Here is a 17,906-nt window from a genome sequence, read left to right as displayed (position 1 = left end):
GCTAGTGTGTATACAAAATGTGTGCTATATTATTACAATAATAATATAGGTGATATTATAATCAATTAATTATTGTTATTTTGAGTTCCCAGTTTTGTGTTACACTTGCATTTTATTGTTAGATAATAAAATCGAGATGTTTTAAATTGTTTGTAATACCAGAAAGTTTACATTTGTATAAAAGTTAAAGCAAAACAACATTAATATTTGTTGTAATAATAAAATTATTGTACACATTTCTAATGATTCCTAAAGAATAGTCGTTCAAATTTATTTACAAAAAACATTCCTGAAAAGCTGCATATACCTATCATGCAAATATATAGTTAATCAATAAGCAATACCACATTTACAATTATTATTGTTCGTTTAAACATTGTGACTATTTTTTTGTACATTATGACAGTAAGTACGTGTGTGTACACTTGTACAATATACGTATATAACATACTAACAGTGTATAGTCTACACTATGTGGAATACAGAAAACAAAATTCAACAAAAACTATTTGTAATTATATTAAATACTTAAACAAAAATCAATATTGTTCCAATAATCTTGTATGTGCCTTGCTTTTTTTATTAAATTATATATAAATTTAATAATACACGAGTTACTTAGTAAATACCAAAATCGTAGCCAGAATTTTATATTTCGACAGTAGAAGGAGCGACACTCCGGAAAATTATTTTTAGGCGCATTAAGATTCTGTTTACTAAAGTTAACGCATTCTTATTTCATGTTCCTTGTTTATGTATAAACGTATTATAATATGTACAATTGACCCATTACTGTATATACCTACGAATAAACAGCAATTTAAAGTGTACATGATATGTGTATAGACATAAACATAAATGTACAACTCGATGTACCTATGTGCGCATATTATACAAAAACATACAAAAAAAGAAACACATTTATATGTTTAGTTTGTACTGATGGTTTTGACTAAAATAAATATATTTATTTAAAAATGATTATTATATAGGTATATAATTTTGTATACAATAAACGACAAACAAAAATAATGGTTTTATTAAATTCATACAATAAGTCTAGTTTAAATTAATATTACAAAATTAGTCTCATACAGTCGCGTACTACATAATATGATGATGAACGTCATACTGTATGATTCAATAAAATAAATTAATGAAATAACAAACTATTCAAAAACAAAAAGTACTTTCAAAATTTTAAAAGAGAACATCAATAACATGGAAACACGGGTATCATATCAACTCATAAGAGATTCAGAGATTATTTTAATAAACTTTTCGCAATCGCCTCATCTCCGGATGTGTGCTATAATTTTTTTTCTTTTTAAATTAAGTAAATAAAAACTAATAAATAATGAAACTAACATTTTACTAGCCGTATATATGTCTACTTCCGTAGTTATCACATTTCATTTCAAACGGGCACTTTTCAATGTGAACATAATATTTACTTTGCCTATATAATATAATGATATGTCAATTTTTCTTATGTGCTTGTGTGTGTGTATATATTTGGACAAAACAATTTAATAGTTTCTTTGCAGTTCCTTTGTCTCTGTTTGTAATAATAAAACTCAAAACAAATCTGTACGTTATCGCGGTTTCACCGTAAGCAAATAAGTTTTAATGGCCATGGGTGTGAGAAGATTGTCTGGTAGCGGTGCATTCAATTCTGGTCGTTGTGGTTTATCGCTATAATTCCAACGGTAACGATCTAAATCTGCCTTAGCCAAATTTGCGCTTAGCGTCAGTTCTTTATACTCCAATACCTCCAGTTGCGAAAATAATTGCTGAAACACGTTTTCAAATAATTTTAAATTATTTAGTTTTTGAAAAGTTAACGAAGTACGTAAATGTCAATGTCGCGAACGTCTAATGAGTTCGCTTTTAAGGAAGAAAAATAACAAACAATAAGTACATCAAACACGTGTTTATCACAATATCGCGTATCTAACTAATGCGTACCTAACCGTAATTTATTGTGTTTTTTTTTTTTATTCTTTAAGAAAGTAATAGGTCTTACTGAACATGTTCATACTGAGGAGGACATACGTTCACAATTTAAACTCAATTTCATGTTTACTCTAAGTCGTGTTATATATGAAGTACAACGAAGATGAGAAATATTGTTATAAATTGATTGCTTAATACATTTAAATAGTTACGATATATTAATTTTACACAAATGATCAATTTAAATAAATATCATAAAATACTCTGTTGATAAGGAGTTAAATCATCATATTGATATGTAAGTATAAATACATCAAAATACATACCTAGTTATCTATGATTATAAGAGTAGCAGAATAGTTATAAATGGCTAATAAATTAAGTAAAATTAACGTCTTACAACCAAATTAAACACAATTTTCAAAAACGTAATACTGATATAGATAACTGATAGAATATTATTGATATTAATATAATATGTCACTAAATTATAAGATCTATAGGCACAGAAAACCGATTTAATTACTACTTACAGATTATACTGATAAAAATTCAAATTGTTCTACAAAAAAATAGTTTTAAATAATTTGTTACATAAAAAAGTATTTATATTCTGTATAATACCTATATTCGGTAAAAATAATCTTTTGTTTGTTTTTTTTTTTACTTATTTCTTTGCTTTGATCATTTATATCTTTTAGCTAATTATAGAACGTATAATCCTTTTCAAAACCACTATATCATAAGCTTAGTTATTTTAATTAATACAGAATTGTCGTTTGTTCTAAAGACAGAGCTATGGAACCAAATCTTACATGCTGCTAACTAAGCTTATTATTGAATAGAATATAATATCATTAATGTAACACAGAAAAAACGTGTAAATAAGTTAGCTTTTTGTACAACTAAATTTAAAATTGTATTTTGCTATCAACTATTAGCGTCGTTAAATCTAGAAAAAATTATCAACTATACATGTTTTAATATTTTTATGGCTAAATGTATAAGAGAAGATAAATTGTGCATACTATGGTCGTGAAAACTTTTTTAAAATACGTCTCAAGTAGATAATAACAATGATTTCATAGTTGAAAGAACGTTAGGTTATGTGCGAGATAAAAATAATATTGATTTCGTAATTTCAATATTACATTGTCTACAATTTTACTAATAAAAATGATTTTAAAGTCATAATTATACAGAAAAGACTGAAATTGTATGCTAGTGCTTAGTGGAAGTACCTGGATTGAATATAAGAATAAATTGTTTGGAAAAAAGTACTATTATTAAACTTATGATTGTTCGTATAAGTCGAACATTAATTTTAGTATAGACATATGAATTTCCATCAATACCATAAACAATTTATCTTTCTTTTTATAGGTTTTTAAATTGTTGTCATAATTATTGTATTTTTCAATCTGATATTTTAGTATTGATACTACACGTTTTCAACAAATTGTGTTATAAAAGTAGTAAGTACTGACAGTTTTAAACCAATTGTATATATTTTTTTTTTTTTTAAATGTTTAACCTAAAAAATTTTATTCAATTAAATTATCTTTTCATGAGTTATTGTTATAGGTATATTATATAATATATATTTTCTTCTGAATGCATTGCGCATTAACTAATTTCGAAAATATTTTCATGTAAAAAATATGTATTGTATAAAAATATGTAAACGTTCGCTATTATTTTTTGATTTTCGTTTGTAAATAATTTAAATTAATAAATTATTTCATCAATAGCTCACACCAAACAATAATGAAATAGTTATTGTAAAAATAAAAAAAATATTGTCTCATTTAAAATAAATATTATTTTGAATACAACAAGTTTTGAAGTTTTGTACTTACTTTAAGATTAACGGTTTCAGGCAGAGATAAAAATCTATCTTCGTCCTTCTCAAATATATGTTCAATTCTCAATAAAACTTGATCTTTTCTCCAATGTTCCAAAGTTAAAAGATGTATATTTAATGGTAACGAATTGTTTAACAGTTTATACTGTAAATTCCAAACATGTATTAGATAGGTGAGGAAAAGCATTTAAAATACAATTAGCAACGTCATAGATCTTACCGTTGCACTGAACTTTGAAACCCATTCGTTACTTTCCATATGAGTTGGTGCCAATGTAACAACAGGTTGCATAGCTGTATGGAGGGCCGACAGCCTGTGAGCTTTGGCAGCCTTGTCTAACTCGTTAAAGTGTAATATGTGTTTTCCCCTAGACACCATGCCTTCACCGTATTGATTCTCATCCAATGGTTCGCTAACCCCTTGACTGTCGTCGTACAATAGTCGACGATGAAGCTGTAACAAAAGAACGTATAGAAGCAGATGAAAATGTGTACGACCACTATTGTGCTATGTGAACATTTGAAAATATTTTGAATCCATAAATATTTGATAGATACGTGCTATTTAACACACGTAAAACGGAAAATATTATAATAATATTATCACCGTTTAAAGTAATCATCACATCGAATCGTAAAATTATATTTTACGTCATCCGTGATTATGTATTAATTTTTATCTAACCCAAAATAATTTTAAATCGGAATCATACCACCGGTAAAGTATTATAATTCATAAACATTATGAAAACCATAGAATTATAATATGTAACTGTAATTTGCTTGTGATCAATTTACCATAAGTTCCAATGTACCATCCTCGATGCTTGTACCACCCTGAGGTCGATCGGTTATTACTGTAGCTTGGTTAATGGCATCCCTGATTGCTATGCTTGAAGTAATTGGATAATAATTAGACGCAACGGGTTCAGTTAAGGTTAGATTCCAAGAAGAACGTTGATTCCGTTTCCTTTTCATCCATCTTCTTCCGTTAGAATCCGTGTAAAACGTACCATTAGATGCTATTTTAGTCGTATATTTAGTAATGACTTCTTTTCCAATCCATTCCCTGTTAAATCAATAAAACTGACATATGTTAATTTGTCGAAGTTTATTAATAAATAATAACGTTACATACAGTCTCGTAAACTTTTGCTTTAATAATGATTGTAAATTGTTAGCTTATACACTATCGAAAACATTATAACGTATAATGTAAACTAACAAGTATCAAAAATAGAAGATTAAAATAAAATAATTTAATATTATACAATATATATTTATCAAAATAATATACTTTCAAATAATCATTTTTTTTTTTTTTTATAATTTTCAATTTTTATTATTTTTTTTTTCTACTCACATAATAGGTATGGGTCCGACGAGCCATTCGAATTCAATCGATTCTTGTTGATCATAAATCCTAACTACTTGACTAAGCCAAGAACTGAAAGACTGGTGTACTTCATGCACGTTTTTACCTGAAAAAAAAATATATTTATGTATTGCGTTTTCGCCACTTTAGGCTTAAGTTTATATGACCATATGAGTAAGTATTAATGAACAAAATCATACCTCGGTAAATTGTCAAATTAATTTTTTCCGATATGACTGTCGGCTGGTTTTTAGTGGGTCTAAAAATGTAAGCCCCGCTAGCACGATTATCGGCGTTGAAATTATAGCCTTTCATTGACTCATAGAAAAAGAAATTTTGCTGCAATTGATGTCTTGTGCCGTTTTGTTCTATCCACTGCACTAGTCCACTGGTACCGTTAAAACATATTTTCAATTTCTACAGATTTTGAAAATCGGAAGAAATAAAAAAAAAAAAAAACGGAACAAATGTATAATCACAATAATTACACATTATGTATAGAATATGTATAACGATTCACATAAAATAATGATAAATTATTAAATTAGTAACATTATATATCGTAAAGGTTATTAGTTTAATTTGAAATGTATTTATTGTTATTGTTGTTATACCCCGTTTTCTATCATCACTTCCTCTGTGCTATTATGTGGCGTCGGACGCGGCGGGGGTTCTGGTTCGTTAATTCTCTCCACGTGATAGTTGACTAATCCTAATGGGGACACTTCGCTAGCAATAAATACTAGCTCGTGTGTGGCGTTCGAGGTACGGCCTCCCAGTCGGAAAATCTGACCAGGCAAAAACACCAATTCGTACTGCACATTGGCCCCTGAAATCCAACCACACGCGTGATTATCGTCGTGTAAGTTAGCTATGCGAAAATATTCAGGCTTATGTAGCTGCTGTATTCCAAATTATTGTTACCATTCGGACCGGTAACCTTGTAATCCGCGTACTTCACGGGAATGCGGACAGGCGTGGTAACAGCGCGCGATAATGGGTTGTACAGAGTGATCACGAATTTAGAATTGTTCTCTGAAACATCGCACTCGCTTATATTGAGCATCTTGCAATACTGCTGTTCGGGAAACTCTTTTCCAAACCATTTCCTGAAAGACCATAGTATGATTTATAACGTGCACTTTCAAACACGCGTATAATATATTACGAACACAATAATTAATCATATGTTATAAAACACATAATGACACAATAATATAACTGTCCCTGTTATACCTAATCACATATTATATGTATTATATATATATATATATATAAATATATGTGTGTGTGTGTGCGCGCGTGCGTGCGTGTACATAGTGATAAATAAACTTACTGCTATGATGTTCTCGGATAGTCGTGGTTTTTTCATTATATAGTTTAAGTTTATTCTAATAAATTATAATAATAATAAATTTACATTTTAAATCAAAATATTTTTAATTACAATAGCGGTTTAATTTTATATATATATATAATATATAAAACCCATATCTTGATTTTATATACTTATATGGAATTCGCTGAATAATGTTTATAAATAAATATCGAGTACAATTCAACAATAATTCTATTTATTAACATCTCCAATATTTTGACTAAGCTTTTAAATTATTACAGTTGATAAAATATTGGTTTACAGTTCGCTGGATCTAGTTCGGAATATGAAATTAAAAAAAAATAGCTATTCTCCGCATATTTTGTAAAATCTAAAAAAGCACTGAGACGATAAAAATAAATAATATTATATTATAATAAATTCAAAGTAAAAGTAAAAATTAACAAAACCGTTTAAGTTATACGCTAAATGAATTATAAAATATTCAATTAACGGATATTAACAATACGATACACGTTTTCCTTTAATCATAAACAGAAACTATAAGTTTAACAGACATATATTTTCGTTCATTATACGCATAAGCAAACTTTAACCAATTATCTACACGAGAAATACAAAATTAATATTATTTATTTAAGAACGAAGTGAATAATCAATGAATATTATATTTATTTAAACCTAATATGCATAGTGAACCTACTTGTAACTAAAATTCAATAATACATTTATACTATTGTTAAGTATTAATCGTTTACTTTTCAATATAATACTACTTTAATTACATAAATTATATTAATATTTTTTATAACATATACTTCATAGTTCATACGCATACCAAATGTACTAGTGTTACTTTTTTCATTTAATTGTGTGATTTTGGATGTTACCTAATACCTTTTTAAGGCCAAAGCTTACGTTTTTTTTTCCAATATTATGAAAACAAATTGGAAATTTAAATTTGATGTTATTAAACATGACACTGCATTCTATAATAAATATATTTCAGATTCCGTTCGATTCAAATGAAATTTTCATTCAAAACTGAGAGATAATAATATGGAGCTGAATAGGGGTGTTAATTCCACAGTAATATATGCACACAAATATATTAGAATAGACAAATAAATATGGTGATACTTTCAACCATTACAGAACGATCTTCTCAATACAAAAAATCAGTATTTTTGGTTGTTGTACCAATTTTTTTTAATGTAATTTTAACTTCTTTTTTTTTATGACTTAATTATATGTATGATATGATTTAAAAAATTATTTATACACTATTCCTACGTATTACACTGAATTATGTCGTTAAAAAATGTTGTTTATGGTCTCATCAATTAATTTACTATGGCTTATACAATATGGTTGCTTTTTGACGAATTTATTTTTTGTATTTTCAATTGAGGAATGAGGCGACCGATGTGCTTTAATCATTAAAGAAAATAGGTAATACCTACTGTGTGCAGAAACTAACAAAAATTAATCAATCCTCTACTTCGAATCATTTATAGGTATGTATATTTGTATTTTTGTATTTTTGTCTATCATACCTATATGATATCATAAGCAAACACATGAATAGGTGAATGGTATACAAACTATGACATATAGTCATGGTATACCTGTAAGCAGCCGTCAACACTTTTTGCGTCTCTCCTATCCCTTCATCCAAGTAAAGGGCATAATCGTCAGACACGTGTTGTTTTTCTGTACCCGTGATGGCGTCATGATGTTGTGACTGCGCAACGGCGATAGCTAACATTTGCACGTATTCGTTGAGCTCTTCTCCGAGTATAGAACTGATTTGCTTTACTGCCTAACAGAGATTACCACTGGTTAATATATTATGCATTCCTGTTTTAAATCTATTGCCACTAAAATAATTTAACTTGTTTCTAATGCTAGCTATATCATAATATACCTGCCTGTAGTAGGTTGTTAGCCTTGCAAATCATGTACTTCAAATTGGACCGCGACGTGAAGTAACCCGTCCAATAAGAGTGTTCGTCGTGCGCGTAAGGGAAGAAATCATCTGAATCCTTGAGAGGCCAAGTAACATTTTCGGTCATTTGCAGAGCGGACAAATAACATTCAGGCGTCGAATACAACACGTTCAAATCCGGTTTCAATATATTCACGTGTCTAAAACAAATTAATAGAATCGCAAATGAATAATTCGTACGGTATCAAGTAAATTAACTAAATGGTCGAAATAGGTACACTATGTTTTGTTTCTATTATATTTAATCTTTATAATCAATGTTGACCAATTTAAACTATTATATATAATATGCATTCAAGTGAGATCAATATTGTTTGCACGTGCAAAAAAGTCACCGTACTTGATCAATTTATCCATATTTCTGAACCACGACGACGCCACTGAATAAGAGAAATCACCACCCATGGTCATCATGATATTGTTTGTTTTAAATGCCGAAGCGTATCTCTGGACGTGATTTGCAAAGTTTTCTACCTTCCAAAGAAATAAAATATTATTTAATTCATTGATTATTAATACACAGATTATAGATATACAGTATACACCCATTAGATGTAATTATTACTTTTGCATTGACGTTGTATCCGTGGAGTTTCGGATTGTCCAAAATGGGATCATCATTGCAAAATGCATCGAAACAAAATCCTTCGGGAGCAACGTATAAATTGTACAAAACACTTGTAAACAATTCGCCACCTTGTCCTTACAGGGATTTATAAACCATTAATTTATCATACTGCACGAAATTAAAGGGTGTCAAATAATAATAAATATCTTATGAAACTTAATAATTGTAATTTAACTTGATTTAATATTATAAAAGTGTTTATCTTAAAACTTATTTAAAATGAATTACATTTGAAAGAATTTTAAATGACGTAAGAAGAGTTTTTTTTAAATATACTCTTATTTAATTAGCCAACTAATCAAACTAAATTAAATAATATTTAATTATTTTAAAAATAAATAGCAATAATTAATGTGATTTATTCAATATCAATTGTTTACTTTTGTAAAATTGTTGTTAATGTTGAAATATTCATTTATTCTGTTCAATAAAAATTAGCTAATTTAGAGTGATTTTGCACTAAATATTTTTTTGGAATTTCAAAAAATAAAAATTGATTAATATTTCAGTAACACTTTCAACATTGTTTTAAACGCCAACTTCAACAAACCGTTATATCCTTTATAAAATCGTCAAATAGAGATAATTCTCCTCAAACTTTTACTATAAAAACAAGTATAAAAACATATATGTTATTTGTTTGAAAATTTTTTATACGTCGATCGAAGTTTATAAATGACCAATTGATTTGGATTATTTGTTTAAATGATATTAGTCACTAAACGTTTCCAAACTATAAAACATTGCGAATAAAAGAAATAAAAACAAAGTTGTTTTCCTATACGTGATACAAAAACAAAAATAATATAACCCGTAAAACAACTAATAAGTAAACGTATCATTTTTAATTTGTCTTGGAAAAACTTTAATTAATTAATTTATAATAAATACAATGGTGATAGGCACTCATCGTTAATTGATATGGATTTGACTCACAAGTTTTAAAGATAATATAATATATATGAATATATATATATATATATATGTTATATAATATACTTTATACTTTTCTATTAGTTATAACTTATAACCTATTTTGAAGTTGTTAGTAAAAATATTTCGTATTGAATGACATTTTATCATTATTTATTATAGATTATGACAATTAGTGTACTTCCAGAATTACCTACATATATCAAAGAAAAACAATCTATGAATTATGTCATTATTTAGCATGTTACTATTATTATATAGTATGTACAGTGATAAGCTTTGTAGTGAAAAAATTACAAAACTGGGTCAAATAATTTTTTTTTAAACATTTTCAAGGAATTTTAGAATTTTGTTTACATGATTCCTGATAAAAAATAACGAAAATAATTGTTTAAACTATAATAATGCCGGTTTACCTGCGAATTTTTAAAATCTATACTATCTACATTCTACGTATTATACTGTGTATACTAAAATATTATATTAAAGCATTATTAAATGTATAATATACATTGTATATAATTATAATATTACTATCTAACATAATCATATCTGTAAAATAAAGTAACGTAAATGTTATACATATTTGTAATCTATATAATTAAACAATGAAACTATATTTAATCTAAAATTGACATTGAAAAACAAATAAAATTATATCAAATTATTGCTAGTGATAAAGTATTAATCTATTGAGTAATCGTATAGAATACTATTATATAAATTTAAAATGTAAAAAAAAAATAATTATTATTTTTTTTTTTTTTTTATTATTATTATTATTATTATTATTTTTTTTTTTTTTTGTTAAAATTGAGTTTGTATTTTAATCATCATTATTCTATTAAATGTCAGTGTTTTGTTTACACAAATTAAAAAAAATTATTTCGTAAAACTGAATTTTCTTTAACCGTAATAAATTGTTAACATATTTCGGGACTAAGTGAAAATAATATAACATTATTTAATAATGACGAATAATGTCTGATAAATAACTCTTATATTATTATGAATACAAATTACTTTAAAATATTATTGTATGAGTGTAAGTTATGCGCTTACCTATATTAACGTCTGGTCTCCATACCATTTCCATTGTTTTCTGACTTTTTCTAAGAGCTATGTCTTCGTGATCAATACGGCCTAAAACCAATCCATCAAAACCCATTTCAGCAAATTCAGCGGCCACTTCGCTTGAATGGCCAAATGGATCTATTTGCCACGCCACACGAGGCCGAGCACATTCTCCAAACGTGTCGTTTAAGAACCTAAAATATAAGACAAAAATCTATATCTAAAAAATTACTGAACACACTGCGATATCATACAGTATAGAGTTATTTTTATAAGCTAATGTTATAAACGCAAGTCATTAAAAAAAACTATAAATAATTTTATTAAAAAAAAATACATATTTTATTACTAAAATTGAATCATTATTTATGTGAAATAAATTATAAACAATTAAATTATCCCATTCTAGGCGTAAAAATGAATGACAACCCTCTATAACTTCCTAAGGCGACAAATCGTTATTTAAACACACAAGCGAACATATTATCATAGTATATTATGTTTTATTAACTATGAGTTATAATATCCAAACATACGCAACATCATCCAGCCACAAACACATTATTTGCTCTTACTTAAGGCCTAAAGTCATCTGATCAATAAGGGTTGAATAATGAGGAACTGCTTCATCGCTCATCACCCATCCACCATGCAACAATTGTAACCGACCTTCGTGTACTAGCATTTTCAAGCTGTTTCGGTTCCATTCGTCTTGCTCTTCCCACCAACGCCATAAAAACGCAGTTTCGACAAAGACGAATCTGGTAAAAAATTATATATATATATATAACTATTACAAACTCAAATGAATCCAACTGTAATCAATTTGGAGTAACCAACATATTTATTATTAAAATTCAAAAATTCAAAAAAAAATGATTTTTACTTTCGGTTTTTGTTTTTTAACAGTTCAGAAACAACCGAATCCAAAATATATTGCACGCCGTAAGGTGCATGTGCCTTGTTACCTTGTCAAAACAAAAAAAAATAAACATTTTATTAAACAAAAAAATAATGAAAAAATAATTTTTAATATTATTGTGAATGGATAAATTATCTATTATACACCTTGTACGTGGATAAAAAGATTTTACATGATAAAATCGATTTTATGGTTAATTTATTCCATATGGATTTAATCGCTTGTAATTTCGGAAGTTAGGGGTTGAGATTATTTTACAATAAGTACAATAGATACATTCGATTAATGCGTATATAATTCCTATATGCAAATTATTAGGTAGTTACTAGGTAGTTGGTATAAACTATATAATAATATATTCGTAGTACGTACGTGAAATCGTTTAGATTTAATAGTAAAGCTGATAGGTTAAATATAAATTACAGGGTGATTCACAAAGCATGTTCACTTATTTTTTCTACTATAATGGAGTTATTCAAAATCGGATTTGTTTTGGAATTAAAGACCATGCTTTAAAATTCCTAAAAATTTTTTGTACCACTTATGGAGTGCCTTGTAAAAATACAACAAAAAAATTTTTTAAGAGAATCTCCATTTTCTACCGTAATTTTTTTTTTGTGGATATTTTTTTAAAAATGTTGACACATCAAAATCAAAATTTAAACGAGTATTTTTTAAGATGTTTAACTTTGTGTACTAAGATGAATAGATCCATGATAAAGATTTTAGGAGATGTGAAGGCAATAATTACTTAAGAATTTTAATAATTAATATTAATCTATCAATATTCGTTGTTTGTAAAAATAGTCCAGGTAGTATAAATATCATAAATAATAGCACAAGCTATTAGCTTAAAAAAAATAGATAATTATGTTAATTACTTTAAAACTTAATATTTTGAAAATTATGATGAATAATAAAAAAAAAAAATAAAAAATAATAAGCATTTTGTAATAATTTAAAAATTGTATGAAAAAGCTACATTTTAACATTTTTAGCTTTAAATATTTACTTAAAAAATCAATGGAAATGTTTTTAGTTGGACTAACAATCTACATAATTCATAAGTTATCAAAAAAATTTAAACAAAAACTTCATTTAGACAAATTCCATGATGAAAACATAAGATCTAACCACTTTGCTTAAAATTTAAAATATCTCAAAAAATAATCTAAATATTTTTTTGTAGTTGTTTTAAATAAAAACAATATGTTACCACTAAAATATGATTAATTTTGTCGTATTATTGTAACAATTATCATTTAAATTTTTTTCTAAAAAATCAAAGTATATTAGGTATATGTATAAATTGTGAAACTTATCGTCCATGAAATTTCATATCAAATAATAATTAAAGTTAAAATATATTATTAAACTATTATTAGATTTTTAAAGTATTAGTAATGTATTAAAACCACTTATCGTTTATAAAAAAATTGCGGAAGTATTAAACATAACCTTGTATGGTTGGACCAGTTAATTAGGAGTACATCAACAATTACTGAAATAATAACCGCAAAAGAATTTCATTATATACAACTAGATAAGTATTTTTACTATTTAAAGGTTTAAGTATTTTTTTTACAACCCGTGTTGATTTACTTGTGAGTCAAACTGCTCTCAAGAGATTTAATGTTTAATCACTCGGAGAAATTAAAAACGTAAAGAAATGTAGCGTGCTTATTCTGTGACTTATTATTATTATTAGTTTACGAAAAAACGAAATTTTATTCAATCTTGTTTTAAAATATTAACCAAACTATGTTACTGAAATAACAAAATGTCTTAATTGTATAGCATAAATAAGTATATAAAAAATGATCAAATCGCATAGTAAAAAATTATGCATTTATAACAATATCTAATCAACAAGTAATAATGTTACCAATCAAAGATTTTCGATTTAATATTGTTTGAATAGACCATATACTTATCACTATGAATATAGATCTGTTCACAAATTATTTTAAAACGATTTTCAGTAAGAAGGTAAGGCATTGTATCATACAACTTTAGTTTTGTTCGTGTTTAATGTTTACATAAATTTCTTAAGTGAATTCAACTTTGAATTATGATAATATTAATACAAACTTTATATAAATTAAAAATAAAAGATGTAATAATAATATTATGCTATAGTATTGCGCTGAATAAATTAAATACAATTTTTAAAATCTAAAAACATTTAACCAGAAATTCAATGTGGTTATACTTTTGAAATAATTTTAATTAAAACTTGTTCATAGAATAGGCAAAATATAATATGAATTAAATGCAGTTAATTAAAATGTTAAATTATCTTAATTAATTTACTTTGAACCTAAAAACGTGATTATTTAGTTTTATTTCGGAGATATTTAAATCTAACTACTGAATGGATATATAAATACCTACTGAATATTATCATTAATTTCGAGGTTAACAGTATTTTTTTGCCAATTTAAATAGTGTTCAATGATAATGTGATTATCAGTATTTTACATTTTATATTAGCATAATAAATGGAAAATATTATTAAAATTTTAAATGTAAAAACAAACAAATATTGGTTGAACAATAAAGATTCGACTTTAGTAAATATTAAAATAATTGTAAAATCACTACTGTGCATTAGTTGTATTATATTTATAATAGTTTATGAACTACAGTTTTTATAGATGTTTCAATTTCTAATTAAAATATTTATTTTATCGTTTCAATTACATATTATAGTTTATACATAGGTAATAAAGTGTATATTGTCAATATGTAAAAAAAAAAAAATAATATCGTTTGATTGTTTTAAATTAGATACACTTATAAAAGCGATAACAATTTCAAAATAAAAATTATTTTAAAATTTGCTTAATTTCATAATTAATTATAATATTAAATTAAATTAAAAGAATACCAACTGCCATAGTAATACTGATCCACAGTTTTCAGCCATCCCACGTCATCATGTGTGTGAGCGATCAAATGTACGTTTAACTTATTTGGATCGATTGCGTTGCATGACTAAAACAAGAGTTATAAATACATTTTTCTATATAATATCAATAATATCATTATTGAATTGCATCAATAAATATTTAATGTTTTAATTTATGGTGATTCTTGTGCATCGTATTAATTAATAATGGGAGTATGTGACAATGGACAATCGAACATACTTCTACAATCTATTTCTCAATGACTATTAATACATTTTAAAATTTATACAAAATACAACGTGTATTTAACTTGGTTCCAATATTTCTTGGTTTTAAAAATCTATTCTTTTTTTCAGTTTAAACAATACCTTTATAGTATTATATTATTATAAATATTGTTGATTAGTGAATTGAAATATTTTATAATCTTGTATTTTTACCAAACATCAATAAACACAATTTGTGAAACATATACATTATTAGTTATTAAATTTGACTATATAGTTCTTGACTTGATAAAATTGTAATAAAATTTCAATTTTCAATAACGCTTATATATAAAGATATTATACCAACTTATAACGACAACAGTTATTTTAGAAAATTGAACTCGGTAGTGTCGAACGTTTTAACGTGAAATTTCAGAGTTTTAAAAAAAGCAATACACGTAGAAAAAAATTCACAGATCCAAGGTCAATGCCAACTCGATAACCTTTAAGACGTGATGATGATAAATTTATATTAGTCCATGTGCAATAATTATTGTGTTTATATGTATTGTATATACGCTCCAACGATAACAAACGGTAAGAACATCTTTACATACCTAAGTACTTATACTTTTATTAGGCCGTTAATCGTTAATCAGCCGGGGAATAACATACCGGTACAACAGGTTAGTTACTAGTACCACAGGGTCACCGCCGGTCACCGATTCACCCAATACATATAAATAATATCGTTTTAAGTGCATTCTAGAACAAGAAACATAGATGAGAACGATATTATTTTTTAATTAGATATATACAAGAACTGTTTGACGTTGTCACTATATATATATATATTACCTATACTTTGTACGGTCACCGTTATCGTATGGCGGAGAGTAGCGAGTAGGTACTAGGTAGATACACATCTTGTTTTGTCTTGGATATTAGGTAGGTATTTATAGTTTTTAAAATAAAAACTACTACGTAATTGTCCATATGCAAATTGTATACATTATATGACTTCTAAACTTCTAACTATTATTGATTTTGAATATTATTTTAATAAGTTCAAATCGATGACCTGCACAACGACGATGATTCATAACAGTACAAGTGTACAACATGAAACTATTATCAATCGTCGTCGCCGACATCGACCATCATACCTATCATTGTACTCGTTAGCCGTCGACTCTTGTGTTGTGATTTAAAACAAATAATATTATCATACTAAATATAATACTTTGTGCGTGTACGAGCGCGTGCGGACGTGTGCATACCTACGACAATACAATATTACCTATAGGACTACCTTTGATATAATAATGTGAAAACGTAAAACGTCACAGACGCTGGGTCAAAGGCCACATTCCACGAGTTATTCCGATAAAATTACAAAAACTTTTCGTGTACACTAGTTCGCATTCATTTTTTATTGTTGCCCGCCAACGCGCGTACGTACGTTTGTACCAATTGCTTTTTATTGCTCGGTCTACATATTATACATATATACATGTGTACCACGTTGTACACGCATAAAACGCATGCCGTATATAGATATGTATATTTATATATATTTTATGTAGTGTAACGTGTACAGTATTCAATTGGTTCATAAAAGAGACACGTCCTTTTCAACGATTACACACTTAGACCGCACCGCAAACAGTACACTCTCGCACACATATTCACACTTACGCGCGTAACACGCAAAATAATATACAGGATCATCGAAAATTTGAGTCTCCGCCGCCCGATCCCTATCGCCCAAATGATGGATGACGGCCCCTCCGCCCTGGCGTGGATGATATATTATCCTCGTAAACGCGAACCGTACGACTGAAATATATATACCTATACCGTCTATGATATCGAAAAAAGCGTATAAACCGGCGGAATTCGATCGTAGATATCGAAATTTAATGTAAGATACCAGTCATACGTCCCGCGCGCGAGGGTCTAAGGGTGGATGGGAGGGGCAAAGGCGTGCGGTAGACGACGACGACGAAACGTTACTCGTCTGCCGGGAGTCGGAGGTTTCCCGAGGATCTCCCCCTCGCGAACGGCAGTGATTTTTCGCGGAATTTTGATTTTTTACATGTTTTTTACCTTTGGAGCGCAAACGCTGGACGACGATTTGAGATCTGCTGCGGCGGTGGTCCGCGCCAATAACACGCAAAGCGCGACGCACACGGTGGCGGCGTCGGCGAACCGGTACCGAACAACACGTGACGACGACCGGTCAAAGGACGCTACGGTGCGAACGGCCATACCTGTGGGCAACACGACCATTACCGAGTACTGACGTCTGACTGAATGGGTGATGCACATAATAATATAATACGTATAGGTACCGTCTCGCCACCACCGCCACCATAATATGTAATACATCCCGTGTACACATATATACTAATTTCCCCCACCGCGACACTGCCTATATAAACATATTTTTACATAATTTACCGGGTTTGATAATAATAACGTTATAATAATAATAATAATAATAATAATAATGATATATATTTACATATGCACACATAAATGCATTTAATATTATTTATACACATTATTGTTATTTCTACGATTGTCCGCCGTTATGATATTATTATTACATCACAACAAAAATAATAATAATAATAATAATAATGACGACGACGACAATGATGATATACCTACAACGATTATA

General features: G+C 27.6%; 1 protein-coding gene across 1 annotated transcript; it reads right to left on the bottom strand.

Moving 5' to 3' along the window:
• Positions 1 to 1,134: 1,134 nt before the first annotated feature.
• LOC112594538 (lysosomal alpha-mannosidase-like) lies at positions 1,135 to 17,561 on the bottom strand. Its single transcript, XM_025339351.1, has 17 exons — positions 17,330 to 17,561; positions 14,994 to 15,096; positions 12,064 to 12,145; positions 11,753 to 11,938; positions 11,166 to 11,371; positions 9,108 to 9,244; positions 8,883 to 9,016; positions 8,462 to 8,682; positions 8,163 to 8,352; positions 6,120 to 6,304; positions 5,810 to 6,024; positions 5,396 to 5,612; positions 5,184 to 5,301; positions 4,619 to 4,889; positions 4,041 to 4,274; positions 3,816 to 3,965; positions 1,135 to 1,793 (listed from the first exon to the last, which is right to left on the bottom strand). Exons 1-17 carry the CDS (start codon positions 17,549 to 17,551, stop codon positions 1,596 to 1,598), a joined length of 3,069 nt encoding a protein of 1,022 aa, XP_025195136.1. The 5' UTR covers positions 17,552 to 17,561; the 3' UTR covers positions 1,135 to 1,595.
• Positions 17,562 to 17,906: the final 345 nt, after the last annotated feature.

The sequence above is a fragment of the Melanaphis sacchari genome, unplaced genomic scaffold (assembly GCF_002803265.2).
Source record: "Melanaphis sacchari strain LSU unplaced genomic scaffold, SCAv2.0 Contig23_pilon_pilon, whole genome shotgun sequence".
NCBI lineage: Eukaryota > Metazoa > Arthropoda > Insecta > Hemiptera > Aphididae > Melanaphis > Melanaphis sacchari.
This window is presented reverse-complemented; position numbering and strand designations above follow the sequence as displayed.